Consider the following 22336-nt stretch of genomic DNA (forward strand, 5'->3'; position numbering starts at 1 on the left):
TGCCATGAGAGTTCGGGGTCGTGAGTAGAGAGCCATGGATATCCTAAAACAAGTTCGTGTTTGGGAGAGTCGATGATGTAAAAGGTGATGGATTCCTTATGAAGGGTTCCAACTTGGAGGGTGAGTGTTTTGGTCTGGTGAGTGATGCCTCTTCCAATCAATTCACCATCGATTGCCTTGACTTGGATAGGTGGGGTGCACATTTGTGTAGGGATTTGATATTTAGTTACGATGTCCTGGTGGATGAGATTCAGGGCGGCTCCGGCGTCAATCATCACTGTGAGGTCAAGAGAGAGAGTATCAGTTCTTAAGACAACAGGGAGCGTGACTGACTTGTTGCTTAAAAGGGCAAAATGTTCAATATTTACCCAGGGATTCTTTTGAAGCTTGTGGGGGAATCCTAAACTGCGGTGGCCTGATTCACCGCAGTAAAAGCACAGTCGTTGATGTCGTCTCCGTTCTCTTTCACTCTCAGATAGTTGGGACGCGTTTATTTGCATGGGTTCCTCAGGGGAAGACATTTCCACAGGGTTGGATGTGAGATCGTTGGTTTGCCCATCTTTTCCACTTCTCCACTTCTCCTTTTAGGAGCTTGTCTCATGAGGTTATCAATCCTGATGGCAAGTGTGACAAAATCGGAGAAGGAGGACTCCTCACCCTTGCATGCAAGTTCTGCCTGAAGATCGCTGTTGAGACTTTTGTGAAACATAGCTTTTAGCAAGCAGATCGTTCGTCGTACACAAGGGCAGAAGCAGAGTCAATAGTGGAGAGGCAGGCAATGAGTCCAAACACAAACATCAGTCCTATCAGGCATCAGAACAAAAGGGGCAGAGTACAAATAGTGTGAGTCAAGAAGTCAGGCAGAATCATACACAGGAAACCAATCAGGAACAGAGGAAGAATAACGCTTGGTAAGGCAGGTAAACTGGCACTACTTCGCAATCAGCACATGGACTGGTCTCAGTTTATATGAGAGTCAAACAGGAAGTGGAAGCAGAGGGAGTGGAGCATGGTCAAGGGCTCCCTCTGCTGGCTTGGAAGTGAAATCAATTAATTTATCTTACTTCACTGGTGATTTCTACCTCTTGTAAGGATAGAGGAAATAAAGTGAGGGTAACTTCTTTAAAACCATCTGAGTTAAGGGTCACTGTTGGCATAGGAATATCCAGGGATGGGACATAATACAGTGCAGCAGTGGATGGCCAGCATAGAGATGGAGGTGCAGCAGAGGACGGCCCAAGGAGAGATGGAGGTGCAGCAACGGACGGCCCAGGGAGAGATGGAGCCGTAGGGGGTCTGTCAGTCACTGATGCTGGGAGAAAGTTGAAGTCACTGAAGATGTCCTTGTTGTACAGCAAGATCCCAGTGCAGTGAAATCCCTTCTTGACATTCTGAGGTGACGCTGCCAGGAGCAAGATGTTGTTGACCATCTCTGGCAGGTCATAGATGGTGATCATTGTTCCAGGATGCCTCCGGTGCCACTTGTCCATCTCACTGTTTAGGTTTTTCTTTAGTGGCCCATAAACAGTTCTATCCAGAGGCTACAGTTGGTGTGTGCAGTGTGGGGAAAAGACAATAGAACCACGCCATTCGCCCGACAGAAGTTGACAGCTTCAATTGATACATGAGAGGAGTGGTTGTCCAACAGGAGCAAGACTTTGTTGTCTTCTGTTGCCCTGGTATACTGAACAAAATGCTGGAGGAAGACAACAAAGTCCTGCTCCTGCATCCAGCCACTACAATTGAGCCCTCTGGACCACCTCTGATGAAATGAGGGAGATACTTCTTTTGTTACCCAGGGCATTTCCTGCCAAGGCCATGGTAACAAGGACCCCCCTCTCTGCAGATGTTACACTCCCAACTCTTCTCTCTCCCTTAGTTGCAACAACACGTCCAGGATTCTGGACTGTTGTTAGGCCTGTTTCGTCCATGCTCCAGATGTCTTTTGCTGTGAACCCATGCCTCAACCGGTCTGTGGCCAGCTTATCAAAGAATGTTGCCACAATTGTGGGATTAAAACTGGTGGCCCTGCTTAAACTTGTGGGCTGAGGCCTTCTTATTAAAAGGTGTTGGTGCCTTTTCATGAAGTTTGAGAACCAGCTCTCACTCGCCATGCCATTTGTAGCCCACTGTGCTGGAAAAGACAATCCATAAAAAATGGTTAATTGAAAGGTCAGTTTGTGTACCTGAAACAATAAAAAATAAGTTAACAATGCAGTTGCACTAGTATAATTGAAGTTGTTTCATTTTATGATTTAATCATTTCATATTTGACCTAGAAGTTTTTTTAACAATGCATTTAAAGGCACAGTATGTAGAATTTTCACTGCTGGAGGTCGCCTATTCAAAACAAAGGCGTTGCTTATTTCTCTGGATTTAAACATTCTTGGAAAAATTGGGATAATGTACGTACACAAGTCAAAAAAAAATATAACACTGTTCTAGTGGTTTTTGGATATTTTAATCCAAAAACTCTACATATTGTGCCTTTAAAGAACCCATCATTTCTCTGTGTGTCTTTGTATGTGTACGTTCATGTGTCTTTGCTGGCTTATTTGAGCATTGTGCTTAACCTGAACTTTTCCTATTGATGCTTTAACTTTTACTATTATACCTCTTTTGGGTGGAGCCCAAAGAATAAAGCTGCTGCTTTCCTCACGAAACAAGACTACAGGATATGCAGTTATATTTTGCTTGTTAGTCTGCCTGTCCAAGCAAATACATTTCCATTGTATTCTCTACTTTTATGTTCCATGAAAAAAAGGCTACATATTTTCAACATTAATAGGAGTGGATGATAACAGAGTTTTCATTTTCAGCTGAATCTCTTAAAGACAAGCATTTTGGATCAAAGTGTTGACATGATCAAAGGATTCCTGACTCAACCTTGTTCAAAAAACCTGATCAGTTCTCTCTACCATTTCCCTGTGCTGTATAAGGCCTTCATAGTCATTAATTAAATACTTATGCTAATAATGAACTCTGTAACTGCAGATCTAACCACCTAGAAAGGGTGTATCAACGTATTGTATTTTACAACATGCCCTAATATCCTTATGTCCTTCATGTTAGAAAATGTGTAAATAAGAAGTAGACAGTTTAAATATCACAAACATCAAACACAAAGTCATGCAATATGTCAGTTTAAGGTTTATGAAAATGTAAGTTAATTTTAACAGTCATGTAAGGATGAGAAGCTATTCAATGTGGAAGAGACGTGGTGAAGTGAAAAACTTACCTTAGAAAAAATACTTTCGCCGATATCTTCGGACTGGAGAAGCGCGTGTACTTCAAATTTCCCACGATCGAAGAGGGCGCTAATATGCATGTGCCAAGCAAATATCACAGCTCAGACTTGTTGCGCACACAAGTTAAAGGGGTCATATGATGCGTTTTCAAGTTTTCCTTTCTCTTTGGAGTGTTACAAGCTGATTGTGCATAGATACGATCCCTGAAGTTGCAAAGACTAAAGTCTCAAAACCAAAGAGATATTCTTTATCAAAGTTAAGACTCTGCCACGCCCCTCTAAAACGGCTGGTTCTAACAAGCCCCCACATATCTAGGTCACTATGTGGAAATATTAGCATAATGCCGCTCAAATGTGTACGCAAAGAAAGAAGGCGTGGTTTCAGTAATCACAGTTAGTGTTGAAGCAGCCATGTCAGGGAAACGCTGTGTGTTTCAGTGCGAAAGCAAAAGCACTTTATTTGGCCTTCCGAAAGTAGATGTATTTAGGAATCTTTAAGATCACTTACAACAGAACAGCAATGCATTTTATGGACGACCGTTTCGTGAACCTAGGAGAGGAGGTAATTCTGACTTTGCTAAGACAATCTGGCGCTTCTGAATCAGCTACTGTTTTGTTATTAGTTTAAGTATTTGCTATTGACTGTTCAAATGTGAAGTTTGGCGCATTGTGTGTGTGTGCGTGCATGCGTGTGAGAGAGAGCAAAGATCTGTCCACAAAGTTTATATTTAGAATACATTGCAATCACTCCAAAATAGATGACGGCAACTCACACACCTGCATTAGGAGCTGTACTTCTTTGCGTGCCTATTTAGCCTTTTGCTTTGCTGAAGGATGTGTTCATTACGGCAAACATCCAGAACGCAGCAGCCACGTGGCTTTAAGAAAAGTTTGAACACAAGAAATGGAGTGAAATTTTTCAGAACAGATCATCACGCAAACAGCTTGCAGCACTAGGCCTATTTCGTTGGGTGACAGCTGTTGTCAGCTTGTGTAGTGTGTGACCCCCTGTTGCGGATCATTTACATAGTGTGAACACCACAACGACTTCAAGACAGACAGCAAGTCATGTAGTCTGAACAGCACAGCGATCTGCCGACGTTTAAAGTCGTGTAGTGAGAACATAGTGTGAACTTGGCTTAAATTGAGGATGCTGAAATGTACATAAACAATAAATGAACAAAGGGTGCTTATCAATCTTTATGCACATTGTTACCGTCAGTGTTGGGGAAAGTTACTTTTAAAAGTAATGCATTACAATGTTGCGTTACTCCATAAAAAAGTAACTAATTACGTTACTTAGTTACTTTTTATGGAAAGTAATGCGTTACGTTACTTTTGCGTTACTTTTTAATTCGTTCCGGGTTGATGACGCAGCACGCACAGCCGAAGTAGCACGTCCAACTCAAATAGAACCGAATGAGCCGGTTCAACCAACTGTCGAAGTTTGCCGAGGATTACCGAGGACTCAACAAGAACCGAATGAGCCGTGGCGAAGTTTGCCGGGGATTACCGAAGATTCTGATGCATGAGTTGACGATACTGTGCAAGTCCGAGGCGCGTACTGGAAATATGCTTGTTTATTAAATGGTTATTAATTTACATTTGATTAAAACCTGCAAAAAACCTTTCTGTCGAGTGATGTGAATAAATTTTACAATAGTTTATTGTGCATGCATATTATATTTAAAGTTGCTTAAGCGAAATCAAGGCGTTTATAAGACTGGTTTATTCATTCTTTATACGGTAGACATGTAATATATCTGCGTTTGTGCATCAATGTCTGTAATGTGTGCTGTAGGTGCGACACTTTTAGGAATCTTATCCAAGTTGTAGGCTAGTCAATATTGGTCAGCCAGTCGTATGTATCTGAGGATCCGCGAATGAAACTGTGACCACAAACAACAGTCAGCTGGTCATGTCATGACAACATTCTACATGTAAAACAATAAAGCCTTTTTAGAAGTCCTTATTTCATGTGAGTGCGTGTCATTTTAAGGATTCTTTTCCAAAGTTAATTTTCTTTAGCGCTCTTGCAGCGGGTGCCCTGAAGTGTAGTTTCTCTCGCATCCGCTGGGTGTCTCTCGTGAGTGAACTCGTGAGCGCTGTTTATATGAGCGCGCACGGCCAGAGAAACAGCAGCAGCAGCAGCAGGATGGCGAGCAAGGACACAACACAGAGTTCCCCACGTCCAACGCGAACAAAATCACAATGCGTTGGATTTCTGCGCCTTTTATTTATTGCATTTATTCACGTGGCACAGGCGGACAAACAAGGTAACCTCCTGAAGCGTGTTGTGTGTTTATAGCTGGTTTTCGTGAGTCTGTATGGCTTGTATGCATACCGCGGCTTCACTGCAAGCTAGTAACTGTTAGCTTCGGCGCGTCAGCGAACAAAATCAATATTTAGTCAAGCCTTAAACACAATATTGAAATCACAGTTCTGGCTAGGTTAAGTTAGATGACATGTGACTGCTCATGCTGTTTTTATTTTCTTGACGTAAAGCTGCTGGATAATATTGCTCAGTCAGAGACATTGGTTTAGCTTGAGTATCGAAGCTAACAGGCTTAGTCATATTACATTAGCTAACACATTAAACCTGGCTGAAGTTACTGTCTCTCTCAAAAACCAAACAATGAATAATTACTAAACTCTGACCCATCCAAGATAGGGTTTCACCTTTTATAATAGAACGTTTAATGATTATGTTCACTCCCCATTGGTGGCAAGTTCATGTTTTGGGACTGTTTGGCTAATAAATGCGGGTTTGACACCATGTTTTGCCCAGTAAAAATAACGTTCATAATGTTTCAGACGCCAAAAATGTCATGTTAAAGCAATGTCAACTGGGTAAACGAGTGGAAGGTTGAAAGTATAGTGTTAATGTGAGAGTTTTGTTCCTGAGGCCCAGTCAGTCAGTGACATGTCAACTAACTCCGAGAGGGAGGAGGTGGTGACCGCATACTGCAAGTTCATGCAAGTTTTTACTGTATTTCTTCTTGTTGCTCAAGCACAGTTAAATACAGTAGGTCACTGGGAGTAATTTGTGGTTAAGTAGTGTATTATATAGAAATTGAGTTGTCTGATTGCATTTGAGGGGTTCAGCATATTGGATAAAACTTAGAGGTCCTCAGACATGACACTGTAAAAAGTCTTATCAAAGTGCGGAACACTTGGTACACTTGCAAGTGAAATAGTCAGGGTTGCGTTGCACTCCCAATCCAAATATCAACCCCTTGACAGGGCAGATAGTAAATCCAGTCCTTGTTTATTATTTGACTGTTTCTTAACTAGTTTATTACGTGTATTGAAATGACTCTTGAGTGTCAACAGACAATTAAAGGGTTACTTCACCCAAAAATTCTGTCATCATTTACTCACCCTCATGTGTGTGTAAACCTCTTTAAGTCTTTCTTCTGTAGAACAAAAAAGAAGATGTTATGAATAATGTTGGTAACCAAACAGTTTTGGTGACCATTAAATTCCATTGTATGGACAAAAAACAATCAAACAATAATTTCAGAAAAAAGTTATACGAGGCAACATGAGGCTGAGTAAATGATGACAGAATTTTTATTTTTGGGAAAAATGTCCCTTACTTATCAGTGGTCGAGTCGACCAATGTGGGCTTTACTGTAACCAACGTCAGTGTCTATAGAACATTTTGACTCACAGTATGTAATTAATGCAAAACACTGTTACACATTTTGTTACAACTGTAATTGTTCTCTTGGGCTGTGATCCTGTAATAGGGTTTTCCTCAACTATGCACAGTGGGAAACTTTATAAAATCAGTTAGAAAAAACATTTAAGCCAATTTTGCTCAGTTCTAGAGTTGGCATAGTGTTTTGGCTTTTTAAGGAAGAATCATCCATTGACAAGATTGTCAGGAGATTTTGTAACATGGGGAGGAAAACAAGGAGACAACAATTAATCATCTTGGCCAATGACTATTTATCACTACTTGTGTCGTGTAGGTAGTCTCATTAGTTAGGGATAGCAAAAGCACAACATGCTCTAAATGCTTGAAAGCTGTAGATCATTGAAGATGTGTGATCTTTGCCCTTCAGAGACAACATGTTTCTTTTCTCCGTAATCCCTGGATTACTTTGCCTCTTTTGCTTAGACAGTGGGGCAATCCAAAGGTGATTTTAGGTCTTAGATGTGTGTTTGCACCGTAGTGAGTTTTTTTTTTTTTTTTAGGTTGGTGGTTGTCAGAAACGGATGTTGATTAAAATCAAAAATCTAAAGCTTAATTTGGGTTGAATGAGATCCATTATTTTTATATTATAATGTCAGTTATTCAGATCTTGCAATTGTAAGTTCAGTGTTTTCTTGTGAATGAGAAATATTGATGGTCTTTGCCAGATGACAGAGTAATAAGCCTATTTCTCACTTCTTTCTCTTTGGAAGTTTTAAATGGACCTAATAGCTACAAAGAGACCACACAGAGGCTTCAGCAGATGGGTTAGTGCTTTTTGTGAAGCACGTGAGAGTTAAGTGTTCTCACTCTTGCCTGGAAATGAATGCACCACTATTTAATTTACTGTGTCAACCCAGTTATTGACTGGAGGGACTCACTGAGCACATGGAGTGTTTTTTTCCCTTGTTTTTAAGCAGGAATGTTCTTAACCCCTTGGTTCCTCCTTCCAATGAGACAAGAATCCACTTGGCATGTGGCAATAAAATGCTGACTGGAAAATTTGCAATGACAAGCATGTGTTTGTTTAGGAAGTTATTAAGATGCTATGATTGCAACAACAATGAATACCCAAAATGCATAATATAGTATACTGTAGTAATATGTTTTTATAATATGACATCTTAAAATATATATTTATACATATTATATTAGTGGTCGACCGATATATCGCCAAGGCCGATACATTTTTCTGCCTGGCCGATGTGTTCGAGGCGGGACTTTTATTTTGAACGTGAGCACACAGTGCTCACATTCTCCCTCTTCTTTGTTTGTTGTTGTCAACAGTTCTACCTAATACAGATAGAAGTCTGTCTAATAATCAGATATAACTGTTGAACAACTGAATTAAAAGGTATACAAAAAGTATTATAACGATTGCTTTTATATTATTAGTAACAGAAAGGCAGACATAATACTTTCTCGTTTGCCGTCAGCATTCAGCAAATACGCATATCATTTAAACAAACCTATAAATGACTAATGAACATTTCATTTCACAAACCTTGCAGACTTCGTCGAATCCAGCTGTGATATCTTGTGAAGTGTGCATTTGTATATTGCCTGATCGTGTGTGCTCTGTGTGACAGTCGATCCGTGCAAATTGAATCCGGACAGGAGGAGAGTTCAGCTTCACTGGAGACACGCGATCAACTTTAAACTCGTTATTTCAAACTATGCTGATTTATGCATTTGCGCACTGTCATATTAATGTAAATTATATCGGCTTTATATCGGCCATCGGCCACCCTGCTCTCTAAGATATCGGCATCGGCTGTCAAAAAATCCAATATCAGTCGACCACTATATTATATATATATATATATATATAATTTATTTATTTATCCATTTACATTACTGTTCAAAAGTTTGGTCAACAGTAATATTGTGTAATATTGATGAGTTGAGTTTGATTAATGAGATTGATTGAGTTTGGTTAAATAGTTTGATGAATGATTTGATTAGGCTACTATTGATTGATTAATATTAATAATAAATTGTATTCATATTACAATTTAAAATAACAGTTTTCTAGTTTAGTTTAATATTTTTTTTCTCTAATGGCAAAACAATTTTCAAAGTCCAATACTTTAATTTTTAGTGTTACTTAAGAAATAATTATAATATGCTAATTTGGTGCTCAAGAAACCTTTATTATTATTTGGAAATGGTTGTGCTGTTAGTTTGTGTGTGGAAAGTGGAAGAGTTTTCTCCACCAGTTTGATCAATTTAATTTTGCTGACTAAAAATATCAGTTTCTTAAAAAAACTTTATTTGCAATGGCATCACTGCATGCTCATGATCATATGTATATACAGTAAAATTAATAGACAAAAATACATATATAAATAAGTAAATCCAAAGATTGAGTATTGTTCACATGAATTAAAAACCAATACGTTCATATTACTTGGTGGAAAGCATACTATGTAAGATGAGTTTTAATTATTTTAATGTCTCGCTACTCAACAGTTGCTCGTTTTTATATTCTGGTTGACTTCATATAGTATTGTGACATATGGTTCTGCAGTTATAGTAGCAGAATTTATGTCCAGAGGTCAGCACGCGTTGAAAATCAAAATGTAAAAAATACATCTCTCTCTCTTCCGAGATCTCTCTGCTCAACAGATGCCGGAGCGATGACAAGGGAAATGGTTGATGCTTGATCGAGAGATGCTCAATTGCTGTTGCATAATTCTGTTCATTTGTGCAATAGCACATAGTGTTCTAGTTTTTCAAGGCCTAGATCTCACTCAGCATTATGGTCTTCAGTTAAGCATGAAACGTTTAAACATACAAATGGTTCTGTGATTGATTTGCTCGCTTTCCAGTGCTTCTTTCCAGTCTTTTCCGCTTGCTTCTTTCCAGTGCTGCTGTGATTGAGTGGTATTGCAGTCAGTGTCTCATGCGATGGCCTCAACTACAGTTGACAATGGATAGTCTGTGTTTGGCTTAAAGGAATCCATCAAAGGTTTGTGTACATGAGCAAGAGTTAGTTTCCGGAGTAACGTGATGTTTTTGCTCATTCAGCAGCACCTGGCTCCCTCCCACTGGTTCTCTACAAAGCCAATGAAGGTTCTGACACGCATTCCTCGCAATACAACATCCATGATTGTCTTTTGGCATTTAAAAAGTAGGCCTATGTGTAGAAGCCACCTTTGTTGAAAGGAACACAAGCATTTGCTACATTTGTTTGGTATCCCTTTGGATGATGTGGTGTTGTTAAAGTGTTTGACCAAGCATAGAATTCCACTAAACAAGCTCTTCAGGTGTAGGGATTTGTAATAAAAATATCTCTGTGTAAAGATGCTTTTAAACATAGAAGTGCCAGACTCTTTCTGGCAGGCATCACTCACACACTATGGAATCTTTTTTGAATCTGATATTTATTTAATAGATATATTAGTTTAGCGCTTCTATGAACAGTAATGCTGTGTAAGCAAATGAAGAGAATGCAAGCACACATATGCTGTAAAGCTTCTTTCTCAGTCAGAGATAGTTTTTTATGCAATGTTAAGAATAAAGCTTGCCCATAATAAAAATGTATCTTACACCTGAAATGAAATCTTATTTTCAATCGCAAAAGACCATTCTTAATGTGTTAGAAGTTTTATGCACAACAAGTAAAATTACAGCTTCTATGCACAGAATGATTAGTTTAGCGCTTCTATGAACAGTGATACTGTGTTAGTGCTTCTAAGCAAATGAAGAGAATGCAAGCACACATATGCTGTAAAGTTTCTTTGTCAGTCATAGATAGTTTAATGCAATGTTTGTAGATGGACAGTTTGGTAATGCAACCCTTGCCATTGCAGTATCTTGCCACAAATTTGACTGACAACTGCGCAGCAATACAATACCAGTATTGAAGTATTCATAAATAAGAGAAGTTTATTCAATGCATAAGGCAAAAATATATTATATTAAAAACTATTGTTGCAATTTCTGTAGAAATTTTGAAAAATACTGTGATCTGTAACTTTAATGCTTTTTTCTTTTTTGACCAATGAATCCTGCTCAAAATTCAAGTGTAGGGAGGCAGAGAGAGAGAGTTTGTAACCATAACTGTGCAAAAGCATACAAAAATAATTTACTGTTAATCGGCAGTTCCTGTAGACTCGGGTGTCTTAACACCCCATCTTTTTCACACTCCAAAAATCACACTTTTTGACTCCAAAAATCTAAATTGATGGGAATTGTTCCAATTGACTCTCAACTCAAGATTTAATGAATGTTTATTGATGACATGAACTCCACACTTCTCTAAGTTAATTATATGATGTAACATGGTGTGGTGTGGAAAGTAATGCGTGTTTTGTGTACATATGAAAGTGTATACGAGGGAGCATGACCGGCCTCTATCACTATAAACTTCACTAGAGTTACAGAACTGCAGACTAATAATAGCACTTTGAGTAGACTGACATGAAGCTGAATATGAGAACACAGGAGCTCTGGGAGGACTTGCCATTAGCCATCTGTTAATCTGTAGAAAATCTGCTTCTACTCAATGGGCTTCTGATGTTTTAGTATAAGCACAAGAAAAATTTCATTAGCTGGCAGTATGAATGTCCCTTCACACTTTTATGGTAGGCTTATCTTTTTTTTCTGTGCCCATACTTGTGCATTTACTGTCATCAGTGGTTCTCTTTCAAACAATCGCTCGGTATCTCACTATGGGAACGCTCCCAGCCATGATAGACTACGTCTGTTCAAAGGATGAACCAATCACAGCTCATGACAAGGAGCCCACCCCCTCCCTATATATACAGCTGTGATCCCTGAAACGGCATTCTTGTTCTCTTCCCAGTGAAGACTTTCAGCACCTAGGCTGCGCTGCTTTCAGTTCGTAGACGTACTGTCAAGGTTGACATTGCCAAATGCAGTGTAGTCAAGGAGAAAATCTGTTGCAGATTTTCTGCTCGTTACTGAGCTTCTTTGCTTTGCTGTTATTAGCAGTGTTTCCTATCCTAGCTAATGCGTTAAGACGAGCTAAGTTTAGGGGATATTTAACTCACCATGTCGTGTCCAAGGTCGCCGCAGAGAGAGGGAAGGATGCATCTTCTCGCTCATGTCCGGCAGCATGTGGATTCACGATCTCGGGTAGGGATTCGCATCCGATGTGTATTGCATGCATGGGTGTCAAGCATGCCCAGGCTGCGCTGGCGTATGTGGAAAGTGGCTCCCACTGTCGTGTAATGCCGGCCAGGATACTAGAGAGAAGGCTTCGAGTGGCGGCATCTTCCAAAGACGAGCCGGTTCTCTCCGCTGTCCCTCCTTCGGCAAAGGGTTCCCAAACCTCTCCCCCACGTTTTCTTTCTTCGTGGGGGAATATTATAGATTCGGAGTCCCCTGAGTTTGCACCGCTTTTCAACCAGCAGTTGCTGGTGAACGGCAATGAGGAAGATGCTAGCTCGCCTCCTCCGAGATGAGCCGGATGATAAGGAGGATGATGCTATCCTGTCTGCAGCCCAAGCGTCCAGGCCGGTGAGCATGCAGAGTGGCGATGTGGCGTCAACGGTGGTGGATTGCAACCTAGGCGAAGTCTGTAAACGCGCTGCAGCTAAGCTTGGCATTGCTTGGCCTGCAACTCCCGGGGATACGCGAGTTAAACGTGATATCTATGATGGGAAAAGGCTGCCTTTCCGCCTTCCCCCAGCAAAACAACTGCTTCCCACTGTGCCGGCGTGTATAGCAGAGAAGATGCGGTCATGGGATAAACCCTTTTCTCATTGCATGCCCGTCTAGGGTGTCTCGAAATGAGTAAGATGAAGGGGCTTGGGCTCTCTAACCCTCCCACGGTTGAGCAGTTAGTGGCTCACCACCTGCATCTGAACAATCTCTCATCGGCCAGCCCCTTCCTTCCTGGGAAAATGTAACTCTTCACCACTTCCATGTACCAGAAAATTTACAAGTCTTCGGCACTAGCGGTGACGGCACTAAATGTCCCTTAATTGTTGATGGCCTATCAAGCCGAATTACTGGAGGAGCTGGATACGCAGCTGGACGCAGGTAATCCGAACCCAGCGGTCTGGGAGGAGATCTGCAACATAACTGATCTCAATCTACGCACCTCACGTGGTGCGGTGCAAAGCTGCGGCCGTACCATGGCTCTCGCCGTTGCGGGAGAGAGGTCGTTGTGGCTAAATCTCTCAAGCATTGGGGACAGAGGGAAATTGGATTTTCTTGACGCTCCCTTAGATTAGAGCGGGCTGTTCGGCCTGGCTGTTGCGGCGATGAGACAGAGGTGCGACCTCCAGAAGAAGGAAGGAGAGGCATTTGACATCTGTCTCCCACATAAAAGAGCATCCTGTCCTCCTGTTCGCGGTGAGTGATGTTCTCTGCTTTTTGCTAAGCTTACTGAACAATGGGAGAGCGTTCTCAACTATTAAAGTTTACCTGGCTGCTATTTCCACTTGCCATGTAGGTTTCGAAGGAGTTTCAGTGGGTCGGCACCCTCTTATATGTCGTTTTATGAAAGGAGTGAGGCGTTTGAGACCAGTGTCGAAGTGGCTGGTCCCGTCATGACATTTGTATTTGGTCTTGAATGCTTTAACTCAGGCCCCGTTTGAACCTCTGGAGAGTGTTCATATTAAGCTCCTATCTTTGAAAACGGTCTTACTACTTGCTTTAGCCTCAGCTAATCGAGTGGGGGAGTAACATGCCTTGTTGGTTTATCAAGCATGTCTAAATTTTAGTCCGGATGAGAGCAAAGTTACTCTGCTGCCAAACCCGTCTTTCGTTGCCAAAGTCAGTGATTCAGCTTATAACTGCTCTGCTTTGGAGTTGCGTGCTTTTTACCCTCCTCCATTTTCTTATTCAGAGGATAGGAAATTGCACACTTTGTGTCCTCTACGAGCGTTACGCTATTATGTAAACAAGACACGATCCTTCAGAAAGGATGATCAGCTATTCGTTTCATGGGCCACTCATTGTAAGGGTAAGCCGATCTCCTCACAGCGCCTCTCCCTCTGGATGGTGAAGTCGATTGAAATAGCCTATTCATCTATGGGTCTTCATTCCCCAGAGGGCCTTAGGGCCCATTTTACACGAGGTATTGCTATCTCATGGGCGTTGTTCAAGGGGATTACAGTGGGAGATATTTGTGCGGCGGCTAGTTGGTCTTCCCCACATACAGTGGGTACGGAAAGTATTCAGACCCCCTTAAATTTTTCACTCTTTGGCTGTATTAGATCAAAAGGGTGCTTCTACTAAATACTGAGCAAAGGGTCTGAATACTTAGGACCATGTGATATTTCAGTTTTTCTTTTTTAATAAATCTGCAAAAATGTCAACAATTCTGTTTTTCTGTCAATATGGGGTGCTGTGTGTACATTAATGAGGGAAAAAAAATTACTTAAATGATTTTAGCAAATGTCTGCAATACAACAAAGAGTGAAAAATTTAAGGGGGTCTGAATACTTTCCGTACCCACTGTGCATTTATCAGATTTTACCATATTGATGTCACTGCGCCTTCATTGGCTCATGCGTTTCTTAAAGTTGGCTCTTTGGAGAATTGAAAAGTTATCTTTCTTCCTTTTCGAGTCTGTTAGGCGGCTTCGGAAAGCATGCGTTACGGGAGTTGGCTGTATCATTGCCATAGTGAGATACCAAGCGATTGTTTGAAAGAGAACGTTAGGTTACTTGCGTAACCCCGGTTCTCTGAGAACAGAGCAAGGTATCTCACCAAGCTTTCCCACTCGCATAACACTGGGGAAGAGTGTGCTTAGAATGCCGTTTCGGGGATCACAGATGTGTGTATATATAGGGAGGGGGTGGGCTCCTTGTCATGAGCTGTGATTGGTCCGTCCTTCGGACAGACGTGGTGTAATTGGTGGTTCCATAGTCTATCACGCCTGGGGGCGTTCCCATAGTGAGATACCTCGTTCTGTTCTCAGAGATCCGGGGTTACACAAGTAACCTAACGTTTCCTGTTTGAAGTATATTGATATTACATTGATAAAGTGATGAAGCTACTAACATAAAAACATCAGAAATCAGATTAAGGCAAACTTCATGTTGACCACATCAATTTCTGACATTTCCATTTCTGTTTTGCTTGCTCTTTTGCTGTTTCCTGGCCTCAAAAACGGTTTCCAGGGAAGCCGTGGCAACAATAGCTTCTCTTACATAGTAATGCATGAGACAGTGAAGTATCTGATACACTCCCAGAGAGCCACTTGCAGACACTGAGTACTCAAATCATCAATAGCATTGTTTGCTGATATCCAAACCTCATTGGAATTTTGTCTGTCTGTCTACAGCTTTCATACAGTCAGACAACATCCTGGAGGTACTACACTTTGGGGAAGGAGGCCTCTTCCAGGTATGTTTTTGTGAGTCTGATAGCTGATAGAATGAAGCTTGCATTGCAGTATAAAGGCCATAGGAAATTCCTCAAACACCATTTTGGATGAAATGTGACTACATGCACTTATATTTGCAAAGCTTGTTGTCAGTAAATGACGAAAATATCAGGGTTGTCACAATTAGTGGATGATAATGGACGCCCTTATTTGAAAGATATTGAGGCAAATCAACAGAAAAGAGTTCAATTAAGAAAACGAAAGTTGTTAGTCACTTAAACGTGAGAAGCTTTGCGCAGCAACAGAATTAGTAACACTGTGTCTGTCACAGTGAAGTGTTGTGAAGCTGTTGCAAACAGAGTAAAAGAATCAAATCAGTAGTTTTCAAAGTCATATTTTAATATTAAAATTACTATCAATTACCTTAATTTTCTGTAAGTTATACAGTACATGCACTCATAATGATTTTGCAAAAGTAGAGTGTGATGAGGGAAAAACAGTATATCATCTTTGTCTGGATACACAAAGCAACTGGTGTAATTTAATGCAATCTGATGAACAAACTGATGATCTTATGAGACAGTCTTTCAAAACTGCTTTTAAATGATCTTGCTAAATCTGTGTGAGCAGTTATTGATTTGCATCTGGGTAACTTTCTGATCTGCATGATATCATTGCTTTTTTGTCTTGTCTCACTTTCTGTATTGGTAAGGGTTATGAGACTTACATAAGTGTAATTAATTTATTTTTGGAAAATAAAAAGTTTGTTCTTCCCTTTCTGCAAGAACAGAATTGTAGGAAACACTTTAAACAATTATATAAATTGAATGAACCACTTTTTTGGTACTCCAGTTGTCTATAATTTAGTTTTTACTCGGTTAATGAGAGGTTTGCAACAGCTTTAAAGGCTTTATCAATTTAATATTTTAATTATATTTTAAGTCTTTGTAAAGGCTTCTTTCTTTTTCTAGTACTGTATGTGTCATTCTTTGCAGTACATTGGTTAATTAGGCTTTAAAAAGGTGTGACAGCCTAAATGATGTTTTCAAATGCCTTTAATTGTCCAATAAACTATTCACAAATGTTATAAAATATCTGAGCTATTTTGAAAGCATACCTGTAATAGTCCCTTGAATGGGACTATGAACACTATGATCTTAGTGGTTTTGTGTACATGTGAGTTTGGACTATTGTGGAAATGTTAAGGTTTATAAATAGACTAGACTGTACTCTCCATCCAGTTGTTTCCTTCTTATTTTAGCCCTACAGAAGTGAACCTCAGTGAGAACGTCTCTAAGGTTGACTTTTGAGAGTCTGATGCACACAAAAATGTGTTTGACCTAGACCTTCTGTCATTATAACTTGCTCTTTCTTCTTTAGATATCCTGCATGTTAGTACTAATAACTTTCAGAGTCTAATTTAATTTCTTTTCTTTTTACAGACAGAGTCTGATATTGATCTTAGCTCATATCGTCAAAAAAGGTAAGGTTTTAAATTTCATACACCCAAAGATTTTCTGCATGCATCGTTTTGGACGTGCTTGGCCAGAGTCAGCATATAGTTTATATTAGATTGTCCAAGAAACATTTGTTCAGTACTTAACGAGACATGTGAACTAAATATTCCCACTAAACTATATGTTCCTGTGCTCAAGGACAAACAAATGAGCCAAAAATACAAGCGTCACAAGCTGTCATTTCATCGGACTTCCTATGGATGTCAAATGATTTAATCAGATTTAGATACTCTTGGTGGTCATTGGCATTCAGTAAATTGTTGCAAAGCGGAGTGAAGGGAATGAATTAATCAATGGATGAATGAACGGTGTGTCTTTGCTGTGGCATTTTAAGTACTTCAGCAGTGATTTTACTCTTTGGATCAGAGGTGAATTGGGTAAATATCTTCCATCCCAGTAAACACTTCTCATAGCGAGTTTATGAAATTACAAAACACTGTCCTTTTAAGTTTGTAAGCAGAAGAACTGGTATAAAAGAGCAATGAGTCAGAAAATATATTGTTCTCTTAAAAGACCAGAGGAATTTTGATGATCACATTTCCTTTTATAAGTTATAAGTTATTTCAGACTTGTTTTGAACTAATTCCAGTAGATCAACTTTTTGTGTACTAGGTGGCCTGTTCATTTGCTCAACCAATCAAAGCTTTCCAGCTTGAGGGATTGGCCAGCCTACTTATCTGTATATGCTTGCGGTGGCTGGATTTCATTGGCTGATTGTCTGCATTGTGACTTGTCATCTCCGTTGCAGGAGAACACACCCTTAGTCAACACCATCAGCATGTCACATACAGTTTAGTGTGCATGGCCAAGTGTAGCGCAAGTGAGAAAATGAGGAAGCAAGCAAATGCCGTTTGGTATATTTTTATTACAAGAATGAATAACTTTGTGATTTAGTGCTAATAGACTTGGAGTGTTTCCTCTTTTGCTGATGGATGGACAGATTTTCTGTTGTGTTTTCAGATCTAGTATTGAACTTTGTCTACTGATAATGTTGTCTTTATTGCAGATCTTCATGTTTTTTTTAAAGCACGCCACCAGACACACACAGTTGGGAAGTGGTTGACACTATTTTAGCTGTGTTAGGAACTTTGTTGCAGCTCTTTTTCTGTGGTTTGTGCCACCAGACCAGTAAGCCTAGTTTAATGCCTTGAGACTTTTCTTTATATTTGATCACAAGGCATTAACTATGTCTGATCACTCCCCACCAAAAGATTGTAAGACATGTTTTATGTCTCCTTAAAATATCAAATTGATGTTGATCTACTGATGGTGTGGTTATTTCACTGTTTAGCTTTTTTTGTCGTTCATTTTGTCTAATCTCTGTAGCCAGAGGTCATGCTGACACTGTTTGAGTCAGGCTTTAAAATTATCCACATTAGTTCATAACAGTGTTTGTGTTATCCTTATGCAAGCTGCAGTAGAGAGATTCACAAGATACAGACTCTATTTCTCTTGAACACATTGCCGTGCAACCTGACGCGCCACTTTCTGTTGTTAATCCACAAATATGCTGTGAGCCTTGCTTCTGAGTGACAATGTCTTTAGTCAAGTGGCAAGACTAATTTGTCTGTCATTCTGACACTCTCAGGGTTTGAGAGCCATTGTAAGTTTATTTTAGTAGTTTAACATAAGCTTTGCCTCATTCGCAGATGTTTGGGGCCTTGTATACGAGTCAAACTGTTTTAGAATGTGTTACCCCTCTATGAAAAATATTAGTTATTGTAGTAACTTGCCAGTAGAGAGAGTGATGAATAGTTCTATTGTAGAGTTTGCAGATTAGGGCTAGTTCAAAGTGTTGAGTCTGTTGTCTAGTCTAGACATAAAAAATAATGATTATATTTAACAGTAATTTGTTATAATGTTGTTGTGTTAAATTATTTTAAATGTAATTGTTATTTTTTTAAATAATGTTTATTATTATTGATGATAATATTAATCAATAATTAATAATAGTGATAACAATCATCATCATCAGATCAGTAAAATATATGTGTGTGTATTAGGGGTGTAATGGTACACAAACATCATGGTTTGGTACGTACCTCAGTTTTGACATCACGTTTTATAATGTTGTTGTGTTAAATTATTTTAAATGTAATTGTTATTTTTTTAAATAATGTTTATTATTATTGATGATAATATTAATCAATAATTAATAATAGTGATAACAATCATCATCAGATCAGTAAAATATATGTGTGTGTATTAGGGGTGTAATGGTACACAAACATCACGGTTTGGTACGTACCTCAGTTTTGACATCACGTTTCGGTACAGCAGGGGGGCAAACTAAACCTTTTTTTTTTTTAACTAAACAGTGGTTTACTGACCAAATTGCTCTTCAAATAAATTCAATTATAATAAAATTTTTCTAAGGGATAAAAATCTCTCTCGGCTTATGCTCTAAACTTTAGGGAGCTCATTTATATTACTATAAGAATCCCCGACAAAAAACTGCTGCTGCATTCTATTTATGATGTATTGAGACAAATTTCAAATGATTTTCAACGGTCGCTTTGTCGCGTCCAGTGTACTAGACAGACTTTAGCTGTTGCGGCGCAGACACGGTGTTACTCCCCTATCGAGAAGAAACAAAGCAACCTCGGCGTCCGATCGCAGGCCTTCCGCTCCTTGAGTTCTCTCCAGCACTGGAAAGCTGATCCGATATTTACACGGGTCCTACATCTTGCCTTATTTTGTTCCGCAGACGTTTTCCTCTTGTTTTTTATCCGCCATCTCTATCTTTGTCTCTCGGCTCGGCTAATGTCCTGTGCTGTGCACTGAACTCTCTCTCCTCCACATCATGAGTAGACACGCCCCTTACTGCTGATTGGCTACAAGTTTGTTTTGCTACTGGCCCAAATCGGTTTTCTAAAGCGTTTTTGAAAAATCGCTTACCCCACCTTTAAACATTAAATAATTAAGACATCACTAACAGATAAAGTAAAATGTAATGAGTATATTGTCTTAATATTTGGCGAAATGCTCTTCTCTGCACTTAATTTCTCTAGCGAATTAATGAGCTGTGGACACTGATGACTGCCTGAGGTAAATGAAATGCTACATGACATTTTGTTCACAAGCTGTTTTATTGCCGTTGTGACGAGAGGGGTGGGGCCGAGAGCTGTGGGAAAGGAGCGAGGCTGGTGGAGTAAATGCTAATGCGTCACCTGCGCCACTCACCGGTCTCGAGTCCATTAGAATTTAAATTGAAATAAAGGCAAACCTTTTACAATTCCGATTATCTTTAGGACTAAAAGGAGTAGTTTCTTCCACTGTTAGAAGTGTTATCACAGTACCGCTGTGATGTTTTTTTATGTGGATATTGGAACGCAAGTGAAGTACATAATAAAAATTTGCCATTCAAAAATACATCGCAGTGTGACTGGTTGTGGTTGTGGACAGGTGTCTTTTATACTGATAATGAGTTCAAACAGATGCCATTAATACAGGTAACGAGTGGAGGACAGAGGAGTCTCTTAAAGAAGAAGTTACAGGTCTGTGAGGGCCAGAAATCTTGCTTGTTTGTAGGTGACCAAATACTTATTTTACCGAGGACTTTACCAATTAATTCTTTAAAAATCCTACAATGTGATTTTCTGGATTTTTTTTCTCATTTTGTCTCTCATAGTTGAGGTATACCTATGATGAAAATTACAGGCCTCTCTCATCTTTTTAAGTGGGAGAACTTGCACAATTGGTGGCTGACTAAATACTTTTTTGCCCCACTGTATATATTATACTCCCATAGAAACAACCAAGACCTAATTTCAAAGGTGTTTCAAAGCAGTTTCTTCTTAGTGAGTTGGGTCATTTTAGCTTTCCCGTGTCATTTTATTCCCATGATCTTTGAATTGACAACAATCAACAACAATTCGTGCTTCAGCTATTTTTGAAGTGAGTTTGCAGCTACTTGCTAAAAAATATTTCCTATAAGACAAATTTATGCTTATCTTTTCGAAACAATGACAATACCTTAGGCCACGTTAGTTGGTTACACCGTAAAATCACTGATATCTGACCTGAGGGACCATATAATTGATCATAGATTCATTTTATTATTTAGTCTGCCAACTGCAAAATCTTGCCAATATATGAGGAGAATATGGTACAATGGGGAGGGGGAGTGATATTATAGACTTCAAACATAAAATATATGTGTGAATGTGGTTTGGTGTTTGATCCAACTCTTTGAGTCAAAGGCTTGCCCAGTGGAAGGATGTTTCACCTGAACTTTTAATGTTTGGTGTAAACCTGATGCTTCCATGCCAGACAAAGCCTATTTGTTACGGTGTATGTGTAAGTTTGGGTGTTTCTTTCTATTTGCCTGAAGTAAAATAGAGAAGCATCATCTGATCCTTAACAGGCCATGATATGGTGTGTTTTTGGGGGAAGAGAAAAAAAGCACATTGGCTTCCAAGAAATGGCAAAGTATAACAGTTTCCAAAAACATGTTAAGCAGCACTGCGCAACTGTATTCCTCATTGATAATCAGAAATATTTTAGCGTGAAAATTTGCATTTTAGAATGATTTATGAAGCATCATAAGATTCTGAAGTGATGGCTGCTGAATTTTTTCAGCATTTATTTAATATTTCACAATATTATTTTTATGGTGTTTTTGATCAAATAAAGCAGCCCTTGTTAGCATAAGAGAGTTTCATAAACATTAAAAAATCTTGACCCCAAATTTTTGAATGGTAGTGTATTTATCACAGAAAGACCCAACTTTTGATCTACCAAGTACTGAGACAGTTGGGACTTCCTGTTCAAACTTGGCACAAAAGAGCAGAAGAAATGGTCTTTTAGCTTGTGTGCCAGCTGCTGGATGTGTGTGGTAAATACCACATCATCTTGTTTGGCATGGAAGATGAGATAAATAAATGTCTGAGCTAGGCCTGGGCGATAAAACGGTATTGATATTTAGCGACGGTACACCCTCTTCGATAACGATAGAACAAATGTTCGATATAGCGCACAATATAGGCACGTGCTATGAGTGATGCAGACCGCACACACAAACACCTGCTGAATTGAGTGCTGTGCCTGCCTGTGATGAGGAGGTTGTGAATAAAAAAAAAAAAGAATATTAGTCGAATTTAAAATAAACATTTGCATTTGATTGCAAAAATAGTACAATCAAATGTTAGGTGTGCGTCTGGGAGCGTCATTAGTGGAGTGCGAGATGCGGTGATGTAAGTGACGTTGTTGCATTTTAATGTTTTGTTATTCTAGCCCACGAGACGGGCAGTTGTTGTGTTATTCATTCAAAATATTAGAGAAATATAGTTGCTCAATGCGGAGAAGATCTTGATTGGGTTAAAACCGAAACCAAGCCATTCACACAGAATGCATATTCAGCGCATTTTTTAGACGGACCAATATGACTGCTGCACTTGCGTCACACAAGAGATGTATAGAAAGGCATGCTAAGTTAAAACAGTTTAAACTTTTAGAAAACGTGTCACGAATTTGTGGAGGTTTATTCCTTTTCACTGCGTCTCATATGTTTTTAAAGGCAATCAGCGATAGGCGATTCGGCTCTTTGTATTAAGCAATACATA

At 39.4% G+C, this 22336-nt stretch overlaps 1 protein-coding gene across 1 annotated transcript in view; it reads left to right on the top strand.

Annotated features, from left to right (window-relative positions):
* LOC107548642 (transmembrane protein 131-like) overlaps window positions 1–22336 on the top strand; it is a 52612-nt gene that overhangs the window by 3694 nt on the left and 26582 nt on the right. Inside the window, exon 3 of the mRNA XM_016229413.1 lies at window positions 20872–20880. Coding sequence (XP_016084899.1) covers window positions 20872–20880 — 9 coding nt within the window. The remainder of the gene's footprint in view (window positions 1–20871; window positions 20881–22336) is intronic.

This window comes from Sinocyclocheilus grahami, unplaced genomic scaffold (assembly GCF_001515645.1).
Source record: "Sinocyclocheilus grahami isolate Dianchi unplaced genomic scaffold, SAMN03320097.WGS_v1.1 scaffold352.1, whole genome shotgun sequence".
NCBI classification, from domain to species: Eukaryota; Metazoa; Chordata; class Actinopteri; order Cypriniformes; family Cyprinidae; genus Sinocyclocheilus; species Sinocyclocheilus grahami.